Source organism: Pollachius pollachius, assembly GCF_949987615.1.
Source record: "Pollachius pollachius genome assembly, chromosome: 9".
Taxonomy (NCBI): domain Eukaryota; kingdom Metazoa; phylum Chordata; class Actinopteri; order Gadiformes; family Gadidae; genus Pollachius; species Pollachius pollachius.
Window position 1 is genome coordinate 13,129,630 of NC_136942.1, and position 16,488 is coordinate 13,146,117.

Sequence of the window (16,488 nt, forward strand, 5' to 3'; positions counted from 1 at the left end):
TCTCCATGTTATTGGTTGTACAGTTCAATAAGAGTATATTTTTAATTAAAGTAATTGAAAGAACAACTGTTTTTTATCTGTTTATTATGTTTCAAAACTGCTGAACATGCGTGTGTTTCTATCAATGTGATACAGTCAAAGCGAAGGTGAGACGCAAAGTGAACTACGTATCGTAACGCACGTTTCCCGCTAGGTAGATGAATATCAGGGAGCTCATTATTATTATTATTATTATTTTTAATAATTTAATGTTTTGCAAAAAATATATTAAATCTTTTTGAACATTTCCTTTGACTTTAAATTGGAAGGAGCTTCCCCTTGTAAACCTGGTAATTTATGCATACGCTCGACTATCTTAAACTGGCTAACTACTGTTAGCCAGTGGACAGGAGTAAGTTAGCATTCATAACTGAACAGTTGTTTCGTTGTAACCTGTTCTCGGGGCCGTTTAGTGCCAGCTACAAAATAGATGTATGTAACAATTTGGACACAGTAAGGATGTATCTCATAGTTTATGTACGTTAATATCAAATATTCTCCCAACATTTGTATAATACGTTTTGGTCGGTTCAAATGTATGTATTGGCCTGCTGTGTAAGCAATATACAGTTGTGCTGAATTAACTAACGTAATATTTTGGCTTCCAAGGTCTAATGGTTAGAGGGTTATGTGAAACAAGAAAATGGATATCAGCAGAAACACACACAGTAGTAAGTAGTATACATTAAACCTTTGAATTAAGCTTTGTTTGCTAGAATTTATTATGCTAATCATGTGTCGTATGTGTACGTCAAGACTGCGTGAAAAGACGGTTGTTGTTTTTCAGCAACAAAGACGGATCTTAGTTTGCTGATTGAGTGTCTGAAGTTTCAGATGAAATGCCCTGAATCCCAGAAACAAGCTCTTCTTGCCATTTATTCCATTTGTCAAAACAGAGGTCAGATTGAAATAGACAGGAACATTTTGACATCTTCTTAACACTGAGAATATCTTAATAGGCATGCCATCTCCGAAGTATTACTTTATTTTGACTGATTTTGAATCAACACAATAATAAATAATCTAATACGTTTTATGAATTTACTCCTCAGAGGATAATGTGGACCTGTTCAGAGAGATGGGAGGTGTAGCGTTTGTTTACAGCCTTTCCAAGTCAAGTTTTGTTCATCCAGATGTCAAGGAGACTGTTCTTTTTACGCTCGGAACTCTAGCAGAGGCAAATGGTGGGTGGTGTATACTGAAATATTCTGTTGCTGCATGTGAGTAGCACAAAACGTCATTGTGTTAAAACAGTATTCAAACACCCTATGAAGAATTGATAAATACCTAGTTTACCTAATGAGAAAACTTGAGAGGTATTTTACCTTATTAGTTTTACTCAAGTTTATTCTGTTAAGCTAACAAATACAAATATATCGTTGTATTTAACAAACATGTTTGTTGTTCATTTATTTAAGAGTTTATACTTTTGTTTAGTTAGTTCTCTCGCTGCGAAAGAAATCACCTGTTTGACCAACAACGATAATAAGATGTACATTTCTCCTTATAGTGTACTGCAAGACCTATCTGTGCAGAAAGGACACATTCTCCCACCTTGCTACCTTGCTTCAGATACCAGATAGCCCAGTTACACTGCGACGGGTGTCTGTCTACCTGCTGTCTGTGCTGGTAGCCAACAACAGTAAGATCAAGTCTCGATAAAGAATATAGCTATTCTTTTGAATTACATACTTATTTACTTATTTTACAGAGACAGTGTACATTTATCCAAAGATTGTGAATTTTAGCTGAAGTCCCTATATACACATACTATATATATATATTGAATGTACAGACAAAACTTGTACCTTAAAACTCCCTTTTGACTTGTGATCATTTGTGTTGAAGAAGAGCTCAAATCTAGGTGAACTGCACGTTGCACTTTCTTTCGATTCATATCTGTTTTAACCAATCATTTCGCTGGTGTGGGGGATCTGTAACCTTATAATTATCAAACACAAACTCGCAGGTATCTGTAATGGTTTCAAATCAACACAATGTAGGCTGACCACTTTGGAAATGCACTTATTCAAATATTCATCCATTCCCTTCTGAAAGCTTCATCCATTCGTGCAAACAAGTTATATCTTTGGATGACAGCAACAAAACAACAAAAGGCTTTACTCTGCCCCATGCAGTTTCTGTTTACAGGTGTTGTGCCATAGTACGCACCCTTGTTGTGAAATTTGTCCCCTCACGATTCTTTGTGAAGGGAATAGATGAGAAGAGAAGACCATTAGATATTTAATATAATAGCTTTAAATAGGTCATTCTTAACAGATAATAATGGAGCTTGTTATTGATGTAATAATTACATAGTTATTCATATTAGCCATTTCAATATCCATCATTCCATTCGCCCAATCATTTAAATTATGTTTTACACTAGGGAAAGGTTCACTTTTCATAAATATTGTTGGCCTATCGTACTTTGTCTTTGTATCATTAAAAGTCACTATATTGACTGATTCAGGTGACGCATTTCACAACAGTTGTGCAACACAGGCCCAGACTCTGTGCTAGCTCCTTCAAAGAAGTTCTGCTATAGCATAGTAGGACTGCTGGATCCGAGATAAGGGAACAACGGTAATATTTCATACAATTTGAACGAGGAAAACTTGATTATGAATTGAGTTATGAAAGTTGTTTTCTTCTGTGCTGTCAGAATTAGGACAAACATTTGCACAGAACACTGGCTGCCTGGATATTCTCTTGGAGCTCTTCAGGTATTGTTCTTTTGTACCATGTTTCCAGTATTGTGATGAGCATCATATTATACAACACTCAATGAATACACCACTCACATAATACAAGCTCTTTTAACTTTATAAACTATCTCCTTGCAGGACTAGTTTTCCGTTTTCAACGTCTGATGAAAACCCAATGCTGCTTAACGTCTCTCAAATGTACCAACTTTGGACATCGGTGGCCAACGCTCTCTGTGGCTGTGTCAACAACCCTCAGAATGGTAAAAAACTGTTGGGCTTCTTAGTCAATAGTAATTACATGATGTGATTACAGGTAACATTGCTATTACAATGTAAGTGTAAACCATTGTGATACCTCTTGCCATTCTTAAAAGATCCACAATATGATGGGGAATATGGGAACAAAAAGTTACTTGTGTACCTTCCTAACCTTTTGAATGTTTAAAATATTAATATATAATATATTAAATTATACAATATAATATTGCTCAATAGCTATCTTAACCAGCTGTTGTAGCTTGTTTACCATGTTTGGTTGTTGTTGTGCAGAGGATGCACAGCGCATTTGTGTGGCAGCCTATCCCCTGATGAAGACCTGGCTGCAGCAAATCACACTCCCTCGCCCGGAAATGTTTCAGCCACTCTGCTTCTTTATAGCAATGTCAGTCGGCAATAACTGTAAGTAGTGTCAGACGGTGGAGCCTGATCCTGACCAGCAAAGGTCACAGAGAGGGAAAATATACCAAGTAACTACAAACTAACCACTCTGTCTTTCTAGCCTATACTCAAGAGAGTTTCTCTGCCTCTGGCTGTCTGGAAACTCTGACTTGCACACTGGTCCGCTTGGCTGCAGATGCAGAGAAGAGCCTGTTGTGTTGTCAGATCTCCATCATTATCACCAAGACTCTGTCTTCCTGCTTCACAGACAATGGTGACTCAGTCTTGCATCCCAAAACACAATACAATAGTAGAGTTTATTTTTTACAAAACAAGCTATATCTTATCTAACTGTGAATGTGATGTGTATGTATCACCATCCAAGCTGTTTCAGTGAGAGCCTTGGCTCAGTATGGCCTGGTTCCCCAGCTCGTCTCCCTGCTATCCAGTGCTCATCTGGATCCTAAGGACAGGATCCCAGTACTGCTCACCCTCGCCCACTGCACTGAGGCCTCAGGTACAAGGCCTTCATTCATCTCAAGAGAACAATGTTCCCTTAGCTACAGCCTTCTGCATTTCAGGACTAGAAATAATGATCTGCAGATCCCACTCTCATGCTCAAATCACTCACACATTCACAGCATGACGCTGTTCAATTGCCTATACTTACAATCATAGGACACTGAAAATTTACTACAACCATTAATGCAAAAAGTAGATTAGATACATTTTTTAGACAATACAATTTAAAATGCTAATTACAGATATAAGGGTAGATTGTGGCAAATTCTGTATATTTCTTAACCATTGACATTGGGTCCAGTAGGCCCTTCTCGGACTGCATGTTGCCTTGTTGCCCTGGATGCTAGCATTCCTCTTGACCTTCTCCATCCGTAGAGGAACACCAGCACCAGTTGGTGCAGTGTGGAGGCCTGTCCGCCATCATCACCCTCCTCACTGAGTCCCCCTCTGAGGAGCTCAGGAAGGCCACTACCTTCATTCTGCAAACATGCAAAAAAGCCAGTGAGTCACAAGCCTTTGTATGTTAATCATCAGGATATTTGGATTGTTCGGGAATTGTTTAGATTTAGAAGTAAAAGTTAAGTAAGACTATCAGTCAGACATCTCCTGGTTGAAGCTTCAGAAATGCATTTATTAAATTAATATCTAATTTGTTGAACTGAGAAACAAGGCCAATTGAGACATTACTATGAGGTTATGGTAACTTGGGATGGTATTTTGTCTAATTATGATTTATTGTCTTTTCAAATTTGGACCATTTAAGAGACTAACTGAAGTGGATTGACATATTCTGCCAATTCTTTGACGATGATAACCCTGAGTTTCAGGCCTTCCTACACTGTACTAAACAGAAAGGCCTGAGACAAATTATTTCATGGGCGGAGCGTTGGTTTCAAAGGGCATATTGATGGAAATAACCATGTGTGTGTATGTAAAGCAATGTCCTTGGGAGGACCTGCCCCAGACTGCGAGGAGGCCGGGACCTTCACCAACATGGACGCCTACTGGGATTCAGCCAATGAGCTGCTGAACAGAATCCATCGGCTGGAGAAGAGCCAGCGGGGGACGGCAGTGGCAGTTGAAGAAATGTTGACGGAGAGTTTGGGAGAAGAGGTGATCAGCATGGAGTTCACCCCCCTGGCCTGTGCCAAGCAGAACGCCCCCAGAGGAGGGGAGCGGGAGTGGCAGGGAAGAGACCAACCATACCGCTGGAGGGATTCCTCTACAGGGCGGCCATTACCGCAGAGAAACCACACAGAGGACGCCTATGAAGAAGAAGAGGGCCAGAAAACATGTGTTCGAGACGGACATGCAGCTTCCTACCCGGTGCAGGTGGTAAGTATTGGAACACTGAACTAGGTATGAATTAAACCTCTGTGCCGGAGGTCACTCATCCAACCCCTCAATTTTGAACAGAGCCAGGTAAGGAGGAGGATTTTCCACAGCTACAAGGAAGCAGACCCACCCAAAGTTTTGGCTGAGTGTGACAGAGTGCCAGAGGAGGTCGTTGCCCTTCACCAGATCAGCAGTCGTGTCGGCCACGTCAACACAGAGTACTCCCAGCCAGAGAATCACGAGGCCTCTGAGTGTCAGCCCAACAGAGGCAACGGCTCTCTCTCTGCAGCCCGTTCCAACCCTGCAGCTCCAGGATGGGCTCTTATTGGTGCTGTTGGCCGTGAGATAATGTGTTCACTGTGCAAGGGGACGGGAACTGTTAAATATTCCTCAGACATCATACCACCAGATGGTGCCAGAGAGCCACATACAGACAGGTCAGTTAAGAGTAAAAGCGTCATTATTCACTGCTATAGGCCTTATGGTAGTAAGATGTTCGAAAAAGGCTGTGTGAATATTTGAGAAGGCTAGTGAGAGATTTTATTATTTTCGCTGCTTTTAGTGAAGTGCTTTACCTTCCGCCACCATTGAAGCAATCTATGGCCAAAGAACGGAAATGGATTGCAGATGACGGTATGACTCACTCACAGCAACATAAAGAAGCATTCAACACAAAACAACCTCTCTCTTTCTCTTTCTCTCCTTTCTCTTTCTTTCTCTCTTCTTTCCCCTTTTCTTTCTATCTCTCTTCTTTCTTTTTCTCTCTCTCTTACATTTACATTAAAAGCATTTTGCGGACACTTTTATCCAAAGCGACTTACAATAAGTACATTTGCCAGAAGAAAGAGAAATAATATTTCGCTGTCGGTGCAGTTAAGATATTCATAGAAAGAAGTGGATAAGGATCTAGGATAAGGATCTCTCTCTCTCTCTCTCTCAGATGCATTGTCTTTGTGTAGCGAGCTGCTGGACAATGAGATCAGGCAGCTGAGCCGGTTCCCAGAGAATGAAGCTATACATGTAGCACCACCGTTAGGAGAGAGGTGCTCAGGTAGGAAATCATGTTGTCTTTGTTTTATGACATCATTCACTGATGATCAATCCTAAATAAAAATATATATATCTTTACAGTGAGAGCCGTGGGTCATTGCTCCCTGACCTTGTTGGTTTGTGAATCTTTTTGTCTCAGGCTGTGTGTTGCCTTTTGGTGCGGTGACCAGCAGAACGTTCTGGGCTCTCCAGAGCTCCTGTCTCCACAGCTGTGACCTGCACAGAGTGCTGGAGGAGGCCAGCGACGCGTTCAGAGCACGGTACACGCAGGAGACACAAGGAGGCGATGGGGGGTTGGCCCATGCACACCAGGACTCACGTTCAGAAGAAGTGCAGCAGAGGCACCGGGGAGGATGGAGAGGTATGGAGGCAGTCACCCTGCTTACCTATGTTTTTACCTCTAAATCGACTTAGTCTGCAGAGAAAAAGGCAACTGGGTCATAAGTCTTCAGTGTGTTGGTTAGTTAGTGTTTGACCAGTGTTTGGTCAAAGGCTTGGAGAATGAGAGAGATCAGGCAAGAGACTCAGAAGAGACTATTATTCCAGTTCTTTTGACTCTTGCCATAGGGACTGGGTGTGGACATTTTAATAAAAACCTCAGCAATGTATAACTAGCGTAATATCCTCCCCTGCTGTCTCCGGGGGCTCTGTGAGCAACACATTACGCCTGCTGTTTGTGGTTCTCATGGATCAGGCTGACACCTGATTCAAGTAGCGCTCCGACGGGAACACTCAGCTGTACGGAATGCACCGCCACCATGCATATTCATGTGTATTTCTAATGTACAACTCATTCTAACCGCAAATACTTTTTTTAGCGATTGGGAATTTGCATCAGCCGGGGGATGAGTGCTTGTGGTTGTACCTGTCCCATCCAGTGTCTCCCTAGAGGCCATATTCTCACCTCAGGCACACACCGCTTCAGATGAATATGTTATGCTAATCTCTTCTTTAAAGATCTTCAATAAATCAGCCTAGTTTTGATTATGTAAATACTTCCCAAGGCATTTTTAAACCTGCAATTATGATTCTGTATAAATGTCGCACATTCTCGTAAACAATCCTCCTTGTTTGCCTCTTATCTGAGGTTATTCTGATTCGTATTGTCGTGCCAGGCTAGCTACATACGGTTAGTTTGTGTCTGGGAGAGATTTAATCTTACTCTTTCACAGAGATGCATGCATACTGTACCGCTGTATTTCTCTGCTGTTTCCATCTTCCGCTCATGGTTATCGTGATCTCCTCTCTCCCTCCCTTCTCCTCGCCGTGTCAACAGCATCGCGGGGTTGTTTCATGTGTTCCTGTCCAGACTTGTTTCCCGCAATTGTGTACACCTGTGTTATTATGTAATTGAGTTCACCTGTGCGTTTCCCTGTCTATTTAAGTCAGTCCTTTCTGAGTGTTCCTTTGCAAAGTGTGTGTCAGTATTATCTGCATGTTCCTTGTCTTAACTCCCTACTGTGAGGTCAACTTTCTCGTTTTCATATTGAGCCTGTTCAGATCTGTCGTTTTTTACCCTACCAGTTATTTTTGGTTTACTTGGTATCTATTAAAGACTATTTTTGACAGGCATCTTGAGCTGTGTGTGTGTGTGTGTGTGTGTGTGTGTGTGTGTGTGTGTGTGTGTGTGTGTGTGTGTGTGTGTGTGTGTGTGTGTGTGTGTGTGTGTGTGTGTCAGTGTGTGTGTGACACTGGGGATTGGGGTATGCAGATATTTTGGTTGTTGGAGTTAAGCACACAAACCCTTCACATATTTACAGCACATACCATCACACATATATTAATATCTTTGTATATTTATATATACAGGTCCCACCGCTCACATTGGAGAGCCAAAGTCTGATCGAGAGGCTGGTTCTACTGTAAGATAATTATAATTTTTTTATTATAAAATTATATTTTCCAAATGCCAGGCATGCATGATTACTGTTCCACAAATTTGCCCAGTTAGATTTTTTGACTATTTTTCGGTTACTTAGAGTAAGTAACTAGTCTTACAGTTCAACATTTGAATTGAGGAAGGTTAAATCCTGTATGTGACCATTAGAGTTTCTGCTCTAAATGTGCAAAATACGGTGTCTAAAGCTTTTATATGTTCCTGTTCTTTCTTTTCACTTCGTTGGTTCTCCTTAATCGTTCTGCAGCAGAGGAGGAGAAATGACTTCAGCAGGGAGGAGGTGACGTATCTTCTGAACGGGGTCAAGAGGTTTGGTTTCTCCTGGAACTCCATCTTATGGTCATACCCCTTCCAGCGTGGGCGCACCAATGTTAACCTGGCTAAGAAGTACAGGCAGCTAATGGTAAAAGCCACCTAACCCTAATACTACTTTCTAGTGGAAACGGTATCCTACCCTAATTCTACCCTCTTGATTCATTTACTTGATTAATTTATTTAAGTCCGCAAAACCACTACTTTATTCAAATCGGTTGGTTGTTTTTCTCTTTGTTTGTGCCCAGATATTTATTGAACCCACATTTTGAGTTTGTAACCATGTCAATCGCAAATAACGTTAAATAAATAAGGAAGCTATGTATCAAAAATATGTTTGAATCTAGTATTGTAACTTCATAGTTTCATTGTGGAGTACAATGTAGTCATATATAAATAATAATTTATTGAGTTCTCTGTTTACCAATGCATTTTATTGGATGATTTTTGAAATTTCTTAATTAGTGTTTCTCAATGAAATGTAATGTTCAATTCAGCATATGGCTCTGCTTTTGTTGTAAATGTTTCTATTTGCTTTTTACTATATTGTGTCATGGAAACAAATGCTTACTTTTGTCCTGTACTCCTATGGTCATTCTCTCTGAGAATAAAGTAAATTAACCACAAACAAGGAGTCACATGGCAAGCAGTTTGTTTATTGAGCTGAAGGCCTGTGGCATGAGGTATGAATCATCACTGCTGAGAAACACCCATAGAAACTCTGAAACATGTTAAAACCAGCTCTTCAAATAAATTTTTCCTGCCTCATTATTCAATGTTTTAATGAGTATTCAAATTCCCCTTGCTCACATCTAGCCCAAAGGCTGAAGCATATATAAATAACAAAGGTATCACTCAAAGACCAGGCTTATGAAACACCACTGAATCTCTACCCCAACACTTTTAGAAGTATATGTTCCAATTTACAAAATATGGCTGTATTTTTGTTTTAAGTCCCATAAACATCCAATTTTTATTCACACCCACTTAAGTTAAACTATGTTAGGATCTAAAAAGAAGAAAAATATATAGTGTTGCCCCTCAAGTCTTCACTGCCTTTCAAAGTATATCAAAACTCTGAGTATTCATACTTATTAGCTTGTTTAAGACTAGTTTGAAGAGCAAGTTTCACAACAGGAAAGATCCAAATCTCTACTTTATAATATCTCTATTCAGGCTATGTATTTAACATCCTTAAATGGTTATTAATTGCGTCCAAGAATACTGTCATCTGTCAGACATCTAGACCAGGGATGGGCAACTTTCATGATAAAGAGGGCCACATTTGTCATCATAACCATCAGAGGGCCACATGACTGTGCACTTCAACTAAACGTAAGATGAGAGAAGCTACAAAATTTTGAATTCGGTAGATACAATTTCCTGTATTCTGGTACATTTTGGGGATAGCCACTACCTAAAAAATCTTCCAGAATCAAAACCTATGTACGGTATGTTAATTGAACCAACATTCATTTTGGGGATCTCAACAGCCACATGAATGGTTAGTATTTTTATCAGTGCAATGGGCTCACATACATCATCATTCAATGATGTCACAAAACTGAAAAACAGTGGCCCAACATTAAGTGCAACAACTCAATGAACTCAGACCCAAGTATGATATTCATTGCAGTTGTAGTAGTTGTAGTGGCGACTTAAGTGGAAATCTTTCATGACTTATATAGTTTCTAAGCAAACTAGACAAAGTTTGCCTTTGAATTCTATGAACAGGTACTCTGCTTCTCATCTTTCTTGACAATCAATTATTTTTTATTTATTTATTCTTCAATTATGTGCGGGCCTGACTGATGTGGCCCGCGGGCCACCAGTTGCCCATCCCTGATCTAGACAGACAGATCTAGGATTTCAGATCTAAGGTTTGTAATACTCCTTACCTTTAGCTTTACAAAAAGTTTGAACTTCTAACGTTTCGCTTTTGTTACTAGTTTCATAAATAGTGTTGTAACGTTACAGCAATACATTTCACACATTTAAAGGGTTTAAGACATTAACTAGAAAGATTAGCATATTTCTCCTTCCTATTAATAATAAAACAAAACATGACACATAAGGAATATCTTTACCACACTGGTTAAACCCCAATTATGACATGCATTAGGATCAAGTAATTTCAAAAGAAAATATGTTGCCTAACATGAAAAACAACTGGGTGAACAAAAATCCCAACCCTTATGTCAGGTTGTGTATCTGCAATCTGGAATTGCAGTGATCTTATTGTTCACAATGGGGTTGTTGAAAATGGCCCTCCCAACTCATTGTAATGCCTGGGAGACGCCTCTGTCCATTAATTTATTGGTCAGATTATTTTCAAACTGCTTCAAATACCCCACACCCTCACTGTACACCTCCACGCCCTCCCTGGGGAGTCACCATGTTTCAGGCATGGAGCTTACAGCCCCCACGCTGCTGCTCTGGGATTCATCCCAAGGGAAGTTTGTTTGCACCTCTTGGTCCACTAAGTCAGCGATACGGAAAATTGGGGAGTTCCATCTGATACGGGCTCTACCGATGTGGATCCCTTGCTGACTTGCTCGGGTAGAACCTCCCGGACCAGCTGATCTGTGCCCTGTAGCTTGATCTGTGAAAGAGCTGCAAGACATTTAGAGGTTGGTTCTGATTTTATGATGGGTTTGGTTTTTCTTTTCTTTTTAGGAAGAAGTTTTGGGATTTTGCAGGGGATATATTCACGTATTGGGTCTGGGAGGGATTCAGGTTCTGGAATATATTCTGGGGTTGGTTCAGATTCTCTGAGTTTGGGTTCAGGAAAAGCTTCTGGTACTTGTTTGGGCATAGATTCAGGCTCTTGAGCACATTTTTGAGTTGATTCTGAATCTGTAATGAGACTGGGTTCAGCAACAGGTTCTTCTGAAACTCCTTCTGGGATTGGCTCTGACTCTGTGATGAGACTGGGTTCAGCAACAGGTTCTGGTGTAAAACATTCTGGGATTGGCTCTGACTCTGTGATGAGACTGGTTTCAGCAACAGGTTCTGCTGAAACACCTTCTGGGATTGGTGCTGACTCTGTGATGAGTTTGGGTTCGGCAATAGGTCCTGTTACTTCGTCTGTGATAGAATCAGGTTCTGGATGAAATTCCGGGGTTGCTTCTGTTATGAGTTTTGGTTCAGTAACAGGGTCTGGTAGTAGATCAGAAATTGATTCAGGTTCTGGAACACATTCTGTGCTTGGCTTTGATTCTGTGATTGGTTTAGCTGCAGGGATAGATTTTGGTTCTTGGTCTGGGAAGGAATCAGGTTGTGGAAGACATTCTGGGGTTGGTTCCGATTCTGTGATGAAATTAGGTAGTACATTTTCTGGGATGGATTCAGGTTCTGGGTTGCAATCAGTGTCTTGTTCTGATTCTGTAATGGGTTTGGGTTCAGAAATAATCCCTGGTACTTGGCATGGGATACATTTGGGTTCTAGAAGACATCCCAGTGTTACTTCTCCTATGGGTTTGGGTTCAGGAACTGGTTCTGCTAGTAGATCTTGGAAGAAGGCAGGTCCTGGAAGAAAATCTGTGCTTGGTTTTGATTCTGTGATTAGATTAGCTTCTGGTTCAGGTAGCTTTTCTGGGATGGATTCAGGTTGTGGAATACATTCTAGGGATGGTTCAGATTGTTGGAAGGGTTGGGGTCCAGGAACAGGCTCTGGAACTTTGTCTGAGATAGGTTCGGGTTCTGGGGTAAATTCTGGGGTGAGTTCAGATTCTGTGAATAGTTTGGCTTTACAAATTCCTTTTGGTAGCAAGCTTGGGATGGGGGCAAGTACTGGAACATATTTCCTACTGGATTCTGATTCTGTGATGCATCTGGGTTCGGGAAAAGGTTCAGTTTCAGTTTCTCTAATGCATTCTGTGCTAGGTTCTGATTCTGTGAGTTTGGGTTCAAGAATAGTAAATTCTAGGGATTGCCCCAAATCTGTGATTAATTCAATTGGTTCTGATTTTGTGAGTTTGGGTTCAGGAACAGCTCCAGGTAGTGGGCAAGATATGGTTTCAGCTTCTGGGATGCATTCTGGGGGTGGTCCTGATTCTGGGATGAGTTTGGGTTCAGGAACAGGCACTTGTACTTGGTCTTGAATTGATTCCGGTTCTGGAGTACATTCCTGGGTTATTTCTGTGTCTGTGGTGAGTTTTGGTTCAGGCGTAGGAACTTGCATTGCGCTTAGAATTGATTCAGGTTCTGGAATGCATTCTGGGGTTAGTTCTGACTCTGCAATTTGTTCAATAATCTGTTCTTGTGGAAACTGACTTGGGATATATTCAGATTCTGGAACATAGTCTATATTAATTTCTGTCTCTGGGTCAAGTTTGAGAGATGGTTCTTGTACTTTACATGGCATAGGTTCTAGTGTTGGAATACATTCTTTGATTGGATCGGATTTTGTGAGTTTGGGTTCAGGCATAGGTTCTGGTAGTGGGTCAAGGAGGGCTTTAGGTTCTTGAATACATTCTGGGGGTATTTCTGTTTCTGTGATGAGTTTGGTTTCGGGAAAAGGATCTGGTTCTTGGTCTGAGATGGATTCAGGTTCTGAAATACAGTCTGAGGTTGCTTCAGGTTCAGATTCAGTGTCACATTCAGATTCAGGAATATCTTCAAAAAATTGGTGTGGGGTATATTCAGGTTCTGGGATGAATTCCAGGGTTGGTTCTGATTCTTCAATAATTTTGGGTTCAGAACCCTGTTCTTGTACTTGGCATAAGATACATTCAGGTTCTGGAACACGTTCTTTTTTCATATCTGTGATGAGTTGGAGTTCAGGCACTGGTTCTTGTACACTGCATTCCATAGACACAGGTTCTGGAATGCATTCTTGGATTGGTTGTGATTCTGTGATGACTTTGAGTCCGTAAATAGACTCTGATCGTAGGTCTGTAATTGATTCAGGTTCTGTAACATATGTCAGTGATTCAGTTTCGGTAATACATGGTGGGGTTATTTCTGTATCTGTGAAGAGTTTGGGTTCAGGAACAGGTTCTGGTACTGGGTCTAGGATGGCTTCTGGTTCTGTAATAAATTCCAGAATTGGTTCTGATTCTGTAATGAATTTGGGTTCAGGAATATGTTCTGCTAATAGATCAGTGCTGGATTCAGGATCTGGAATTGATTCTAGGGTTGGTTCTGATCCTGCAATGAGTTTGGATTCAGGAACAGATTGTTGTACTTGACATGGGATATATTCAGATTCTGGAACACATTCTAGGGCTATTTCCATATCTGTGATGGGATGGAGTTCAGGGACCGGTTCTTCTACTCTGCATTCCATTGACGTGGGTTTTGGAATGCATTCTTGGAATGGTTGTGATTCTGTGATGACTTGGAGTACGGAAATAGACTCTGATCGTAGATCTATCATTGATTCAGGTTCTGTAACGTATTCTGGGTATATTTCTGTATCTGTGATGAGTTTGGGTTCAGGAACAGGCTCTGCTACTGGGTCTGGGATGGATTCCGGTTCTGGAATAAATTCCGGGATTAGCTCTGAATATGATCGTAGGTCTGTAATTGATTCAGTTTCGGTAATACATGGTGGGGTTATTTCTGTACCAGTGATACGTTTGGGTTCAGGAACAAGTACTGGTACTTGGTCTGGAATGGCTTCCGGCTCTGTGATAAATTTCGGAATTGGTTCTGATTCTATAACGAATTTGGGTTCAGGAATATGTTCTACTAATAGATCAGTGCTTGATTCGGAATCTTGAATTGATTCTAGGGTTGGTTCTGTTTCTGCAATGAGTTTGGATTCAGGAACAGATTGTTGTACTTGACATGGAACACATTGAATGGTTATATCCATATCTGTGATGAGTTTAAATTCAGAAATAGACCCTGATCGTAGGTCTGCAATTGATTCAGGTTCAGTAACGTATTCTGGGGTTATTTTTGTATCTGTGCTGAGTTCGGGTTCAGGAACAGGCCCTGGTACTTCATCTGGGATCGATTTAGGTTCTGGAACACATTTTGAGTTGGGTTCTGGTTCTGTGATTAATTTGGGTTCAAGAATAGGTTTTGGTAACTTTTCTGTGATGAATTCAGGTTCTGGAACGGATTCCAGGGATGATACAGATTCTGTCATGAGTTTGAGTCCAGGAACATGCTCTTGTAGGAGAGTTGTGATGGATTCTGGTTCTGGAAAAAAATCTGTGTTTGCTTCAGATTCTCTGACCAGATTGGGTTCAGGTATAGTCTGAGGAATCGGGTCTGGCTCTTTCAAAGGTTCTTTTCCAAATACACTGGTGTCCTGTAGATCAACTGCCAAGCCCTGAGGCTTGTGCTGCTCAGGCACTTCAGGGTATGGAATAATGCCAAGTGCCTCTGTTGCTGCAAGAGCCACGGATTGCAGCTCTTCGCTAGCTTCTGCAACAAGTCCCACGATTAACCGAGATGCCTCCTTTGTTACAACAGGTATGCTAGTCAGGATGTCTTTCGGTAAGGTCTCCAGGGGCCTAGGTACCTCAGGGCCCTCTGACTCCTGCTCAGGAGCTGTACCCTCTTCAGACTCCTGATTGGTGGGAAACACCTCATCATCACTGACTGGCTGTATGAGCCAGCTGAACACGTTTCCCATGGCTCAATCTGTACACAGGAATGTTTTGGATGTGAATTCGATGCCATGCAGTGCCAACCAGACACAAATGTGTTAACACTTAATTTCAATGTAAATATTGCTTTGTCTTTATCACTAGAAAACTACCACTCACCTATTGTTGGCCACTTGATGCACACATGCAACCAAACTTCATGCAGTTTTATGTTCAGAAACACATTCGCTGCCTGCAATGGTGTTGGGAGACAGGCTGTTACTAGGCAGGTCCTTATTAGCCTACTTGTAGGCTCGAACAGGATAGAGGATAGTAAATCACAATTTGCAGTAAACGTTATCAAGCAATAAAGACCATTAACTCATACTATTGACACTTTGGGGTTGTCATGTAAACAACATTTGATACTTGATACTCATTCCAGAAAGTAGGTTGCGTTAATCTTGTAATTTCCAATGTATTTAAGAATTTATCGAAGTTATTTAAGAATGTACAAAAATTGAATTAGCTATCATAAATATAAGATCCACATATTTTAATAAATGACACAGTAAGGAGATCTCAACAGATTAGAAGATCAAAAAATTACTGATTGATAATCTGTACATTTATTTAATTTAATGCCTATGTTCCTCATGCAAGCTCAAACAAATATTCAAGATCCAAGTTAGAAAAGAAAATAAGGCCTTCCATTTGGATAAAGTTGTTCGAACATTTTAATCAACCAACCTTGAGTCTTTTGGAGCAAAGTATTCGGGAGACACCTCAGAGAAGTTGAGATGGATAGATGTACAATGTTCCCAAGACATAGTCCGAATGAAAACAGGGTGTGCATAATTTGGTTAATACTCGGATGAGAACTGCGCGTTGACGCCAAGTTGCGCCCAGAATTGAGTGCATGTTAGGATGAGAGGAGATCATGAATTGTAGCGTTATCCCTGGTCTATTGCAACGTCATTTCCGGTCTCTTACTTCCTATGAGCTTTGTACGCTAGTAAACAGTCTAGAGAGAGATAATAGCAATAACAACAACAACAACAACAACAACAAGGAGAGTAATTAATAATCTTTACTAATTATACTACAAAGGATTATCCGGCCCTATCCGAGGTCCCTCCATTTCTCTCGCTTCTCGCCTTCTATCCCGTGTCACCGAAAGTCCCGCCCTGTCTCGCCAATAACGCTCATTTAGTGCACCCCGTTCCATGGGTTTCGCGTTAGATGAGACCGCCTTGGAACGAGTTGAAGGGCGCGTGCACTCCACACAGGACTCCTCCCGTCGTAAACCCTCTGGCATCATAGGATGGATACACATTAGCACATCAGATTTTGCCTGATGATCTAATGACAAATTGCTATTTTCAGAGGTGAATGTGTTTTGTGTACTTAATCATATGGATAT

At 40.9% G+C, this 16,488-nt stretch overlaps 1 protein-coding gene across 1 annotated transcript; it reads left to right on the plus strand.

Annotated features, from left to right (window-relative positions):
- Positions 1-682: 682 nt before the first annotated feature.
- terb1 (telomere repeat binding bouquet formation protein 1) lies at positions 683-9,127 on the plus strand (the record flags this gene model as incomplete). Its single annotated transcript, XM_079742624.1, has 17 exons — positions 683-710; positions 827-937; positions 1,092-1,223; positions 1,550-1,681; positions 2,705-2,765; positions 2,886-3,007; positions 3,297-3,425; positions 3,526-3,678; positions 3,790-3,921; positions 4,302-4,427; positions 4,864-5,261; positions 5,343-5,698; positions 5,824-5,894; positions 6,202-6,312; positions 6,451-6,672; positions 8,121-8,173; positions 8,456-9,127. The coding sequence occupies 17 exons, from the start codon at positions 683-685 to the stop codon at positions 8,624-8,626; spliced, it is 2,508 nt and encodes an 835-aa protein (XP_079598750.1). The 3' UTR covers positions 8,627-9,127.
- Between the last annotated feature and the right edge of the window lie 7,361 nt (positions 9,128-16,488).